Genomic DNA, 13659 nt, shown 5'->3' with positions numbered 1-13659 from the left:
TGGGCTGGTCTCTCTTGAGGGCGGTTCAGCGAGTTACTGATACCCAACTAGAGGCTGAAGCTGGAGTTAGAAAGTTGGAAGAAGAGCTGAGGCAAGAGGAGGACGTGTGGTATTCTGCTATTCTGCTTGCTTCAGGCCTGGCAGACAAGGTAGAGGGCGAGATAATAAGATGGAGACCTTAGTGTGTGGCGTGGCAAAGCTACGGTGTTTCCCCGAAAATAAGACCTAGCCAGACCATCAGCTTTAATGAGTCTTTTGGAGCAAAAATTGATATAAGACTGGGCCTTATATAAGACTGTGCCTTATATAAGACCGGGTATAACATAATAATAATAATAATATAATATAATATAATATAATATAATATAATATAATATAATATAATACTGGGTCTTATATTAATTCTGAGTGGATCTTATTTTCAGGGAAACACGGTAGGAGGGTGCAAGTTGCTACTGGTTAAGATCTGAGAGCTGTGACAAAGCCTGACTAGAAAAACTAAGAGGTGGAGTTTCTGGGAAATTGAAGAGAACTAAGGGGAGGATGTTATTGTGATTGACAGGGAAACAGATGAGGTGCCACATGCCCTCTGACCCCTAACATAGAGGAAACTTTTAAATAGTAATTGTACTAGTCTTCTGATAATGAAGAAATGTATCCCATGACTCCTAGGAGAGACTTGCACTCTTTCTCTGTTCCTTCAAGATGTAAACTCATCATGTTTTTGAAACAAAAACACCCCAAGAAATATCTAAGACAATGCCTAAGACTGGATTAAAAAAAAAAAAAGAAAAGGAAACAAAGAGGCGTTTTAAAAATGCAGACTACTGTAGAAGCCCCCTTGTCCCAAATCTTGTGAATAACCTCCATACAATTATTTGTCAAGGGCAAGTACAAACCTTAGAAGTTGTCTTCTAGTGTTGGGTAGGCCACAGCCTGGGCTTCATGATTAGTTAGGGTGCTGATTTTGCTTCCCTGTGGACAAGGTCCCTAGCTGGGCTCTTTTGTTGGTAGGGCCTCCAGCTGTATCCTGCACTTGGGTGGGGCTCTGTGGTTGGGCAGGGTCACTGTCCATGTTCCCTTATCAGGTGGGGCTGCAGGATATTGCCTACACAGCATGGCTGTGTTACTAGCTGGGCTCCCTTCATGAGCAAAGCTGCAGGCTGTGTTCAAAATCAGGCAAGGTCCTAGGCTGAGCTCTGCAGCTGGGTGGTATGTAGGCCTTCCAGGGTCACTGTTAATCACCTTTGTTATGTGGGGCTGGAGGTTATAGGTCACAGCTGGGCAGGACTGCTGGGTGCGTTCCCTGCTGTACAATATGTTCCCTGGCTGCAGGGATTCTCTGATTAGGCTTCCTGATTAAGTAGGACTGGAGTCTATATTCAGCAGTAGGTGAGACTTCAAATTTGCTTTTCTTTTTGGGCAATGCCATAGCATGAGCTCTAGCACTTGCACTGTTCCTTGGCTGGTGACCCAAACCATGCAGAACTGCCCAATAAGGTCCACAGCAGACAGAGTCACGGCGGGACTGCAATTGGGCAGTCACTGGCTGGGATTTCAGCTTGATTGTAGCTTCAAGGAGGAATGGGTCTGCCAAGTTCTGAGTGCTGGTTGCTGTAATCCTTATACTCTTCTCTGTTTCTATATGATCCTTAGTGGGTAAACCTGTCAGATTTCTCCAATGATTCCTCTGAGGGAAGAGCAAAGTGGGCCACAGGGGAAGTGCCCTGCAATACTGGGGGAGCTAGGTGTACGCTTTGGGCTCCTTTTGCCACTAGAAAAACCATCAACCCAGTGAGGCCCTCTCGGAGGTTGCTGTGCAGACTTGTGGGAGGGGTCGATGTGGTCAGTAGCTGCTCCAATTTTCCTTCTAAAGTGGTCCTTTTAGGTCTCCATGTTTCAGGGGGTTGATTCAGCCTTGCCCCTAAGTTCTGGGATTTTCACAACGGTACCTTGTTGATGGATCGTTGATAGTTGTTCCTCTTGTGATGGGGACTTAAATCAGGAACATCATATGGCACCATCTTGATGATGTCATTCCTACTTTGTTTTTTGGCTTTTATTTTCCATGGGGCATCCTCTTTCTCTATTTATAGAAATCATTTTAGTTCTTCAATATCAAGTTCATTTTTATTTTTCTTTATTAAATATTATCTATCTACATTAGACTCCTTCTAGTTCCCCGTAGTCCAGAAATGTGTTTTGTTTTGTGTAGTGTTATATTCTGAATGCCAAATACAATTGATAGTATATTATATGTTTAATGAATGTTATTATTCTTTCATTGGGAAACAAATTTAATAGGGAAAAATATTGCCAGTATACTGAAAGTGTGTGTGTATAAATTAGCATCTTAATACTAGATATTGTTTTTTTAAATGTATAGATAGGCACTATTCAAAAGTACAGTTATATAAACTTGACATAGAATCCCTAAGGAAGAACAATCCAAAATTTTATTTTTAAAAAAATCTAATAGAGATGATTAGTCTGAAGAATTTGTGCACTTTGTGTGTGTGTGTGTGTGTGTGTGTGTGTGTGTGAGAGAGAGAGAGAGAGAGAGAGAGAGAGAGAGAGAGAGAGAAATGTTCTATTTGGTCCTTTCTAGACAACTGGAACATCTCGTAAGAATAACTTAAGTTGAGTATTTTAAGTGTAGGCTTTCAAAGCAAGTTAAAAAGGCAGAGAATTATGGCCACTTATACTGTACATAACTTCAATTGGAAGAAGGTCTTTTGGGGCATAATTAAGCAGTCATGGTAAAAACTGCCTTCTTGAAACACAAGATTCTCAGCCTATGATACTTCAAATTTAAATAAAGGATGGTTCTACAATGATAGTGATAACTTTTAAATGTTAAACATTTTCATTTAGCTTCTTATAAGGCATAGTTGACACTGTGGTGTGTGTACTCAGAAGTCAGCAGAGATTATTAAGTTCCAGAATGATTCTATTGGGGAGTCTAGGGTGAAATTGTGTGAAACTAAGCCCACGTGTGTTAGTGCAAGCTATGGCTATGACCCTGTGAATGTGCACTCAGTGTGGTCTCTGCTCAGCCCTTTCCACTACATGTTACCTTGAAGTATTGTGGCAATGCCCTTTCTTTGGTGTTGTGTAATGGCACATGTCATTACTGTTAGCTTTTGTTATAAAATCTGGTGGTATGCCATCAGGAGGTGGTCATATTGGGAAACCACCTGGTACAGGTACTCCCAGGGACATCAGTTTGGAGCTCAGAGGTGGCGTATGGCTGAATCTTTTCATTTTCAAGAGCAGCAGACAGGGGTACCCCCCTGTCACTCCAGGTGTAGCACAATTATAAGGCTACATTTATTTTTTTACTGCACATGCCTTCAGTCAGTATACTTCTAGTTATATTCAGTTTTCAAGAGTTGGTGTTCTACACATTAGTTTTCTAGTTTTGAAGAACTTCTTTCATTTCCTTAATTCCTGGGTCTTCAAATTCTGATCCATCCCTGGGGTAAATTTACAGCTCAGAGGAGACAGTGTAACCATTTTGGTAAAGACAGATTCTTTTGAAGAACTCAAAGGTGCCAAACATAATTCCAAAATACGGAACTATCTTCATTTAGAAAGTTGGCTGCTAATCCATTCCGGAGTCTCAGTACCCGCTGGGACTTCACTATCTGCAGGAAGCAGTCCACGGCTTCTGAAAAATGGACAGGTGCTCCTCCACAGGGGGGAAGATAGGGGTTATGAGTCTATATCTTCCTTTTCACTGTAACAAAGAGAAAGAAGAGAGTCTGGATCACTGCAGCAGCCAGGCAGACATTGGCCAAGTTCTGGAGGAGAGGGAAGTGATCTCGGGTCCCATTCCAAATTTTCTCCAAGTTTGTGTAAACTAGAAGAGAGCACACAGAGAAAGGGAGAGCACCTAAAACTGTAAGGGAATCCCCTCGTTAAAGGGCCAGGGGTTCTTCCTGTTGATAAACAGTACAAAAAGCACTGAGGTCCCCCTGAAAGACGGTCCCAGCATGTTCTGCATAATTAAGCAGGTTTTGATGAGGTGTAGGGTACATCACAGTGCTGGAAACTATTCCTGCTAGATTTCCTGCCGTGATGGCTCTCCACCGAGACATATGGCCTAGGTCACCCATGGAGAGTACAATGAATTTGCAGTAGGTGGCGAGCTGCATGGCACTGTAAGGGAAAATGCACAGACAAACCACCACATTTGCATTCCACAGGGCCCAGGACCCTATACCTGCCATACTCTGAGACCCTGCAGCCCACGACCGACCGGAGCCAGGTCCCTGCATGGTGCTAACCTGGGCCAGCACGTTGGTGAGCTTTAGCAGCACTGTGAGGCTCAAGCTGAGTGGGCCTAGCAGCCCTCTGGCTGCCAGTCAGCCCTTCTGCTGCCACATCACCATCGTGCTGCACTGGCCAAGCCTTGGCCCGGGACACAGCGTGGCTCCTGAGCTCCTGGGTGCTGGGTGGAAGCGCAGGCCGTGCTCCACACCCCTGAGCACTTAATGAATATTATTGAGTTGATGCTTTTGGTAAATTAAGTGTGCTATAAAGATAGTCATATTAAAACTTTCAAGAAATAAAATCTGTTGCTTTATAATATGCTAAATTATAATATAATAAATTTAATAGTTAAAATCGATAATTTTAACTTATATTTTATATCTCAGTAATGACTGATCAACAAACTTTTATCAAAAGCAAAATCACCTCTGAAATATCTTATGGCCAAAAAGATATATATATATATATATATATATATATATATATATATATATATATATATATGTATGTATGTATGTATATGTATATATATCATATATATAGTATATATTTATATATAATATGTTATATGCATCATATATTTATATATTATTATATATCATATATCATATATTGTATGTATATATCTAGTTGCAAATAATACTTTCATTTGTTACATTCTGTAATTCCTTTTGAACAGATATCACTATAAAGGAAATTTACATTCAAGTATATATTTTTTCCTTGCAATGAACATCCTGCTATCTATTGTGCATCTGTTAATTCAGATGATAGCAATGCTTAGGGAAGAAAGAATGAGAGAGAGAGAGAGAGAGAGGGAGAGAGAGAGTAATGAAGAAAAAAGGAAAAGAGAAAAAAAAAAGAAAGGAAACTAAATGCATTATACACTATATTTTTTAAAAGTTTTCTTTATATGCACATTAGTTACATTTTTGTTATTTTCTTTACAAATTCAAAACATTCATTTTATGACTTTATTTCCAGAGAACAGATGCCAATGATGTAAAATCAAGAATAACCCATGTGTTAGATTGTTTTGTGAAATACATGGAGCCTCTAATACTAAATTCAAGGAAAATGACTTAAGTTACTATCTGACATACTAGCCCACAATAATGTGGAAACACATGAAACAACTGCTAGAAATAATAGCCAAAATGTATGTTACAAAAATATTGCAAAGTAATTAATGCTTAAATGTATAGGCACATTCTCAAATGCTCTGACTTTTTTTTACATATAATTATATAGTGAATACTCAAATTATTTTTCTGAGGAAAGTGAAATATGAAGGCCTACTTTTTCACTTAGACTTCTTAAAACTCAATTTCAAATCTGATGTTTAATATAAAGTGGAGTATAGAAAGAAGTATCATCTTTCTTATAGCCAAATGATTTTATGTTCATTTATTTTTAAATACTACTTAATAATTAAAGCTTAAAAAAACTCATCTCTGCAAATTTCCTATTAAACCTGTGTCTGTAATTGTTAAAATAAAAGGAAGGATAGAAAATACCTGTATTTGTAGTGATAATGTTCAAGTTCTGTTTATAGTGACCTTTATTTATCTCCATGAACTAAATCAGAAGTTGTAAGTATACCCAAAAATATTGAAATCATTATGCTTTGGCATAGGCATGCTAAAGTAATGGATCCTTGTACCCTTTACCATGTAACACCCAAGACTCAACACAAACTACCTAGGAGATTGTCGATAAAACATTATGACCAAATTATTAAAATATGTAATTTCAGATATAATCTCAAATGGGCTATTTTTTTTATGAGAGTGGACTATAAGTAATTTGACTCTTAACTGAATAGATTCAGTAACTACTCATTTATAGTACCTTAACCAACATCACTTTAATCATTGTCTGCTTCTTGAGTGAACAAAAGCCTGGATCATCATATCTGTCTATCTCTTACGAAGTTTCAAGAAGTAGAACTTCAAGGATCTAATGATAGAAATAAAAGCGTATGACAAGATCAAGAAAAGAATAAATGGAGATGCCTAGAAGTTGGGTTTGTCTCTCATCCCCATGGTGGCAGTGGGATGTTTGTATTTCGGTTTCCTTTTAGCCAACATTACCTTTGTGTCATCCATTCTGAAGAAAATGATTACTCCTGCTAAAGCAAAATAAATCATACCCCTGAGATCTCTGAATTTTTATTTTATTGCCATGGTAGCTTCTGAAGATACCAGTAGTTCTACAATCCAAAATACTATTGTTCTTTCCATGACAAAATCAACCGTATCGTAAAAAATAGTACGGAAAAAATGCGCAATCACCAATTCCACGATGATGAAATTTGCAGTATACATTTTTGGTTAAAGATTCTTCTACAGTTTTTACAATGATGTTATGAACATTTGCATAACTTTCTACTACTGAGGGATAGTACAGAATGGGAGGCATCACCAAACCCTTGTAACATAGGCATCGACTTTTTACCTTTTCCCAAGAACTTTATTTTTTGTATCTTGGACATACAAAATGTTGGACAAACACAAAATGTTTGTTAATAAAGAATATAAAGACATTGTATTTTAAAATGGTAGTCAGAATAGCATTTCTTTTTCATAAGACCTACATGCTTTGTTGCTGGTCTTAATTCTGAGGCTGTCAACTAATTATGCTTGATTTGTGATTTGACAAGTATTGAATTATCCATGCATCATCAGATGCCACAGGTTGAATTTTTTAAGTCCATTCATTAGTGTTTATAAACAATTTTACTTTATGACACACTGTCATGTTAACAGATGGCATATGTAGTTGGCAAGTAAGTTTTCTTAATTCCATTCATCTCTTCCTCTTCTGAGTCCTTCCTTGTTATATATTGTACCATTAGTGCTTAAATATGGTATTCCCTCTTTGCCAAGTACTCATTTAAGTTCATATATTCCCTGTCCTATTACCATTGCTTCATTGCTCTGGCCTTCTGTTTCAGAATCTCTTTCCACCTGCTATATTGTGAATGCTCTGCTAAATATATTTTTCTCTGTGTATATATCTGTCTCTTTATTCCGTCCTCTCCCACTCTGTCAAATATAAAATTGATCCAAAGATCCTATAGCAGTATAATAACTGTTAGCTTTGTTCCTAGGTTATACCATTGTCTGTCTATATTTTAATATCCTAATAAAACTAATGTGTATCTTCAGCTCTGTTAATTAACCCACATTTTACCCTTTTCCGTTGTGTATTTTCTCTCTCTCTCTCTCTCTTTTCTTTTGTTGTATACTGCACCCTCAGAATTACAATATGTTTTTAATTCAGATTGACCTTTCCTTCCCGCCCCCCAGTTGGTTAAGATAAATAACTCTTTCCACTAAGACCTGTCTTCTGTCTCACTTTCGCTGATGATAAGTCATCTTGGGATTGCCGTAAGCATTTTTCAAATCTGCTAAGGAGATTCTGCAAAAAAAAAAAAAAAAAAAGAAAAAAGAAAAAAAAAAAGAAGATACATTTTGTTTAGGTTTAGATTGACATATCCATGGGCTTGCAGTCACTTCCATGATTAGTATTACTAGCTATATGCATGCAGAAAGGATTCAGGAGTGTTTGTATATATTTGCAAAACCAGAAATCACGTGAAAATGCTCTGTAGAACTAGGATCTGAAGTACGTAAGCAGTAGAAGGGGGAAAAAGTTTAAATTATGTGGAGCAGAAAGTAATCTGGGAAGTTCATATAATCATTAGATGTGCGATTGTTAAGAGAAGGATTCCTTGCTCAACAAGTCAAAACAGAAACTCTCGTGTTAGTAACATATTCGATTATTCAGCCCTTTCTTAAGTAGCCCACCATTATATTTTATCCGTGTCAGATCCTAAAATACTTGTATTCAGCCCTTCCTACACAGTTTTTCTTTATATGAATGAATTTCCAATATTTTAAAATAAGGCATGTTTTGATGCACTTAGCATATCTGAACCATTTTTAAATATATAATTCAGTGGCATTAAATATTTACAAAACTTACAAACTGAAATTCTGTACCCATTAAATGATAACTCTTTGTTACCTCTTCCCCCAGCTTCTGGCAACCACCATTCTATTTAGTGTTACAATGAATTTGACAACTCTAAATACCTCACATGAGTGAAATCATGCAGTATTTATCCTTCTATGACTGGCTTATTTTACTTAGCATAATTTTTTAAAGATTTATCCATGTAGCATGTGTCAGAATTTCGTTTCATTTTAAAGGTGAATAATATTCATGTATATTCATGTATATATATATATATATATGTATATATATATACACACACACACACACATATATATACACACATAATATATATATATATACATTATGTGTGTATATATAATATATATGTGTATATTATATACACACATTGGAATATATTATGTGTGTATATAGAATATATACACACATATATATTCTATATACACATATATACACATATACACATATATATTCTATATACACACACATTGGAATATATATATATATATACACACACACACATTGGAATATATATATATATATACACTCCATTTTGTTTATTCCTTCATATGTCTAGAGATACTTGGCTTGCTTCCAACTTTTTGGCTCTTATGAATAATGCTGATATAAATATTGGTGTATAACTATCTGTTTGAGTCCCTATTTTCATTTTTTTAAGTATGTACCCAGAACTAGAATTGCTGGATCATATAGCAATTCTGTTTTTTAATTGTTTGAGGAACAAACATACAAGGCAATTTTTAAATTAAATTTTCTGCTTTCTTTTGGAAAAAAAAGAATCCAAAAATCCAGGAAGATCAAGTTGTCTTTCTGCCATGGCAGATGTTCTTCTGTAGCAAAGAAGATGCTTAGTCCATTACAGAGAGAGGGAGAGTCTTTCAGTTAGACACAAGCCCCTTTTCTACATCACGCCACTGTATTACTTGTTTGCCCCTTACAAGTACAGTTTTTTTTATTTTTTTAAATTTATTGGGGTGACTAACAATTGTTAGTGAAGTTACATAGATTTCAGGTGTACAATTCTGTATTACATCATCTATAAATCCCATTGTGTGTTCACCACCCAGAGTCAGTTCTCCTTCCATCACCATATATTTGACAGGTACATATTTTTGAGACCCATGGCCTAGTGCTTAAGAGAATCAGTATAAAAAGAGTGATGAAAGAAAGTAGGAAAAAGGAAGAAAACCATGAGTACAAATGTGCTGGTGATGGGCTAGACTTGAAAGTGAGAGGGCTATAACAACAGGTAAGAAATTATATATAAGAGGAAAAAAATTGTCCATAAATATTGGTGTTGACTATTTTAGAATGATTTATGAATGTGTATAAAATTGTGTTGCCATGGTTTAGTTAACTAACATCAGTTTTCCAACATCCTGGTTCAACTTTCAGTTTTCATATTAGCTATACATAATGATATAAAGTACAAACTTTGCCACTAGGTCTTGAGTCCACAAATGGCTATGCAATTAACAGATGTACAGCGTAATCAGTGGCTAATTATGCCATTTCTTTCAAATTTTGCAGTGATGGTTATGCACATCTGTCAGATCATGCACAGACAGGAAAGCATGTGGTTGTATTGTCTCTGTCTTCCAGTGGTCAATCCACATGGCATTTTGCAAAACTGGATAATCAAAAGAGAAAATTGGCCAGCAAAGAAGGAAATGCAACAGAGAAACAAATTGATAATGCCGAAGTGAAATTTGAATAGAATTTAAGTGGAATTATAGAAAAAAGGAATTGATTGTAGGAATGATGAAACAGCCACCATTGAAGAAACTCTAGAAGAGGAACTTAATAAAGGCAAATTTTATCTACATAAATGAGAAATTTGTTGTGATGAAAGAATCAAAATGTCCCAGAAGAAGTGATGCTGATGAAACACACACACACACACATGCACGCACGCACGCACGCACGCACACACACACACACGCACGCACGCGCACATAGGCAAAATCTTCACATTTAAGAAATTCCTGGAAATTTTTTATGACATTGAAAGTGTAAAGGATGCCATGTTGGAAACTGATCCTCGCTTAGAATTGCATATGCTAATTTGCAGAGGCTACAAAAGATCCTCACTCCATATTCAAATTTACATGAAAAGGAAGGAAGCACTTTCGGTGAGGTTTTTACAAATAAACAAAACACTTTAATTCTCAGTGTTGCTAATATTCTAATTGTGCACTAAATAGTTTCCCTTGTTTCTATTTTCTTATATATGTATAATTGTCAATAAAAAGGGCTTTAATATTTGACAAACATTTTTAACGTTCATGAAATAATCATAAATTTTCCTCATTGGTATTAAGATAGCTTAGGATGGCTTCAGTTTACGTGATCATTTAAATGTCTTTGCTCATCCTTGTTTTTAAGATGGATAATCACAATGCAAAGCAAATGTACTAGTAGAATGTAGACACACTTTAGAATAAAAATGGGCTGAGTTATAGCTTAAGCATTGGCATTTTATACAATGCAATTTGGGGCAGGATACTCAATCCTTGTAAATTTATTATCTTCATCATTGAAGTAGAAAGAACAAGCTACTTGTTAGGAAGATTACTGTACAGTGACTATTACAAAATTTATTAAAGAAAGTGTTCAATTAGTGAGTATTATACTTGGGTATTTAGACTTTTTAGGTAGTTTGGAGAAGATAACAAAAGTGTGAGTAAAAGGCTAAAAGGATTGGACTTTATGCTATGGTAAACAGAAAGTCATTGGGGGTCATATACAACGGGACATAATTAATTAGTGCCTTGTGAAGATTAACCAGGAAATACTGGGCATGATGGATTAGAGCATAGAAGGCATAATAGCAAAGTGTAAATTTGGAGTGTAAAACAATTAAACAGGTATATGTTGATAAGACAAATTAGTAAGCCCTCGATAAACATTATTCGATGTATAAAATCTAACGATAAATAGTGTATATTTGTTTAATGCATTTAATAATGATTTAAACTATTGGTAAAACTATGATTGGAGAAAATCTTGGAAGGCCTTATGTGCTCTCATAAGAATGTAATTATTTCACCAGTGTATTCCGTGACTTTTAGACAGGATTTTTCCAGAGGGATTTTTATGAATTTCTTTTCAATGGCATCCGTATTAGTCAAGGAGAATTAACTGCTATAACAAATGACCCAGAATCACTGTGGCTTACCAAAATAAAAATTCATTTCTCAGACCAGAGAGAGTTTGTAAGGCAAGGACAAGGCTTGTTTAATCATATTGTTCTGCGATCTTCTATGGCACCAGAATTCTCCACTGGAGTCTCTCCATTTGGAGGAGCTGAGAAGAGAGGTCTAATGGGAAATAATAGAGGCTAGACCCACAAGTACATTGCATTAGCCAGAATCCAATCAACAGACCAGGAAAGTATAACATGAACATGTAGAATTGTCTCTATCCAGGGAAATACATTTTGGGGTTACTTGAAATATGCGTATTGACGTTGTCCTGACACTTGTTTCCCTAAAAGAAGTTTTCAGAGGGAATTTCAAGAATGTGACCTTTTAACAAGGCTGTGAGAGATAATATGTAACCAAACAACTATTGTTTTATATCAGAGTCCTAATGTCTGCTAAAATCTTTTAAAATCAAAAAGATGTGAAAAAAAAAAGGGAATAGATAACAGTGTGTATCTTAATGACAAGAGTCATTAAGAAACCAAGGATGACAAAAATTCAATCCCAGGATTTTGAAGTACAAAAAGGAAACAACTGAATTCCACAGATGAGATTAGAGATCTGAAAAGGTATAGATTATCTATAAATAGGGTCAAATTAAACATCAGTTTTTATGGCCAAAATCCAGTTACAGTTGTAGTCCCAGCAAAATTAAGTACCAAATGTGTCCCAGTTTGGACGGTAAATATTATGATTATTTTGCTCAGAAGGGTGTAACGAAGGGAACTTAATCAAGTAAATTTGAACTGATTTTTAAAAGAATATTGCCTAATTAACATTTTAAGCTAAAATTGCTTAATAAGATTAACCAAATTAATTGAATAGGTCTATTCTCAAAAAGACTTTACCTTTGGCAAAAGAGTTAGAGTTAGAGCATCTTAGAAACAGGGGTTCCATACAACAGGGATATGTCAGTGTACCTACAACAATGTCTAGGGGAGATATTTCAGAATAAATTGAAGCAGCCATTCAGTCTGCTGAGTAGAACTATTCCTACAGTAAATATGAATGAATTACAAATGACTTGGTTACATTGGCCATTAATATCTTCAATGGATTCTTCTTGCTATGATTGTGTGATCAGAATTGTCTTCCCAACAGAGCCTTCTCACTGGAAGAACTTGCATTGATCTTCAACATATACATTTTGTTAAGTTTGCCAGTTATGTTATTTTAATGATATAAGAAATTAAAGCCTTGGATTTTACATCAGTCATTTCTGTTTGGTTAGTGTGAGTCAGGTCCTCTTGAAAACAACAACATCTATGGATAGTGGAAAATATTTTCAGAGCCTGAAAAGTTGAGACCAAGAGCCTACTCCTATTCCACCCCCAAAATTATCTTCCTGATGTCCTTATTAAAGAACCAGCTTCTGTCTCTGGATGTCTCTGGAATATATATATATATATTTTTTTTTTCATCCAGAGAGAGAATATATATATATATATATATATATATACACACACTAATATATATATATATACTAATATATACTTACATATACTAATATATATACTAATATATATATATAAATATATAACATAAACTAATATATATATATATATATATATACACATGTATATGTATATATATATATATAAGTTTCATTTGGTCAATACTGATGTTCAAAGGAATGAAAAGAACCCATGAAGTTAATTTATTAAAAAACTATTCTCACTAAACTTAAATATTTGTAGATTTAAGGATTTTTTTTTGTGTGTGGTCAGCTCTGGTGTCATATAAATCTAAATGAAAATAACAAGATGATGGAACCTACAAAAAAATAAGTGTAGGCCTGCCCTATACTTTAATTATAGGAAAGAACATATTATAGTCAGAAATTTGAAAGCACCTCGGAAGTCTGCAGTGAATATTTTCAATGAAACAGTGATGTCTGAATTCTAATGACAGTCAGGGTGAGATTTCACAAACCATATTTAGTTTGAAGGAGAAAGCATTAGTGCTTATGTGACAAAGCTGATAAAGTCATCACAGCCCTGTAACCTTAGAGGAAATTTAATGATTCCCAATCATTTCCTTCCAATTGGATTACTCTGTAGACTTCAGAGCATATTCAAAACCAGCTTCCTTCCTGATGAAGACTTTATGTGCTATATAAGTCAAGACAACAGATATTTCAATGACAAAGGAGACAGCAAGGAGACATGGCAATGCCAGG

At 35.4% G+C, this 13659-nt stretch overlaps 1 protein-coding gene across 1 annotated transcript; it reads right to left on the bottom strand.

Moving 5' to 3' along the window:
* Nucleotides 1-3378: 3378 nt before the first annotated feature.
* SLC25A43 (solute carrier family 25 member 43) lies at nt 3379-4280 on the bottom strand (the record flags this gene model as incomplete). Its single annotated transcript, XM_081053001.1, is given in 8 exon segments — nt 3379-3435; nt 3439-3505; nt 3507-3589; nt 3591-3722; nt 3726-3920; nt 3924-3973; nt 3976-4028; nt 4030-4280. Coding segments are annotated over 8 exon segments (888 nt in total).
* Between the last annotated feature and the right edge of the window lie 9379 nt (nt 4281-13659).

The sequence above is a fragment of the Rhinolophus hipposideros genome (assembly GCF_964194185.1).
Source record: "Rhinolophus hipposideros genome assembly, chromosome: 1".
Classification (NCBI taxonomy): Eukaryota; Metazoa; Chordata; class Mammalia; order Chiroptera; family Rhinolophidae; genus Rhinolophus; species Rhinolophus hipposideros.
This window is presented reverse-complemented; position numbering and strand designations above follow the sequence as displayed.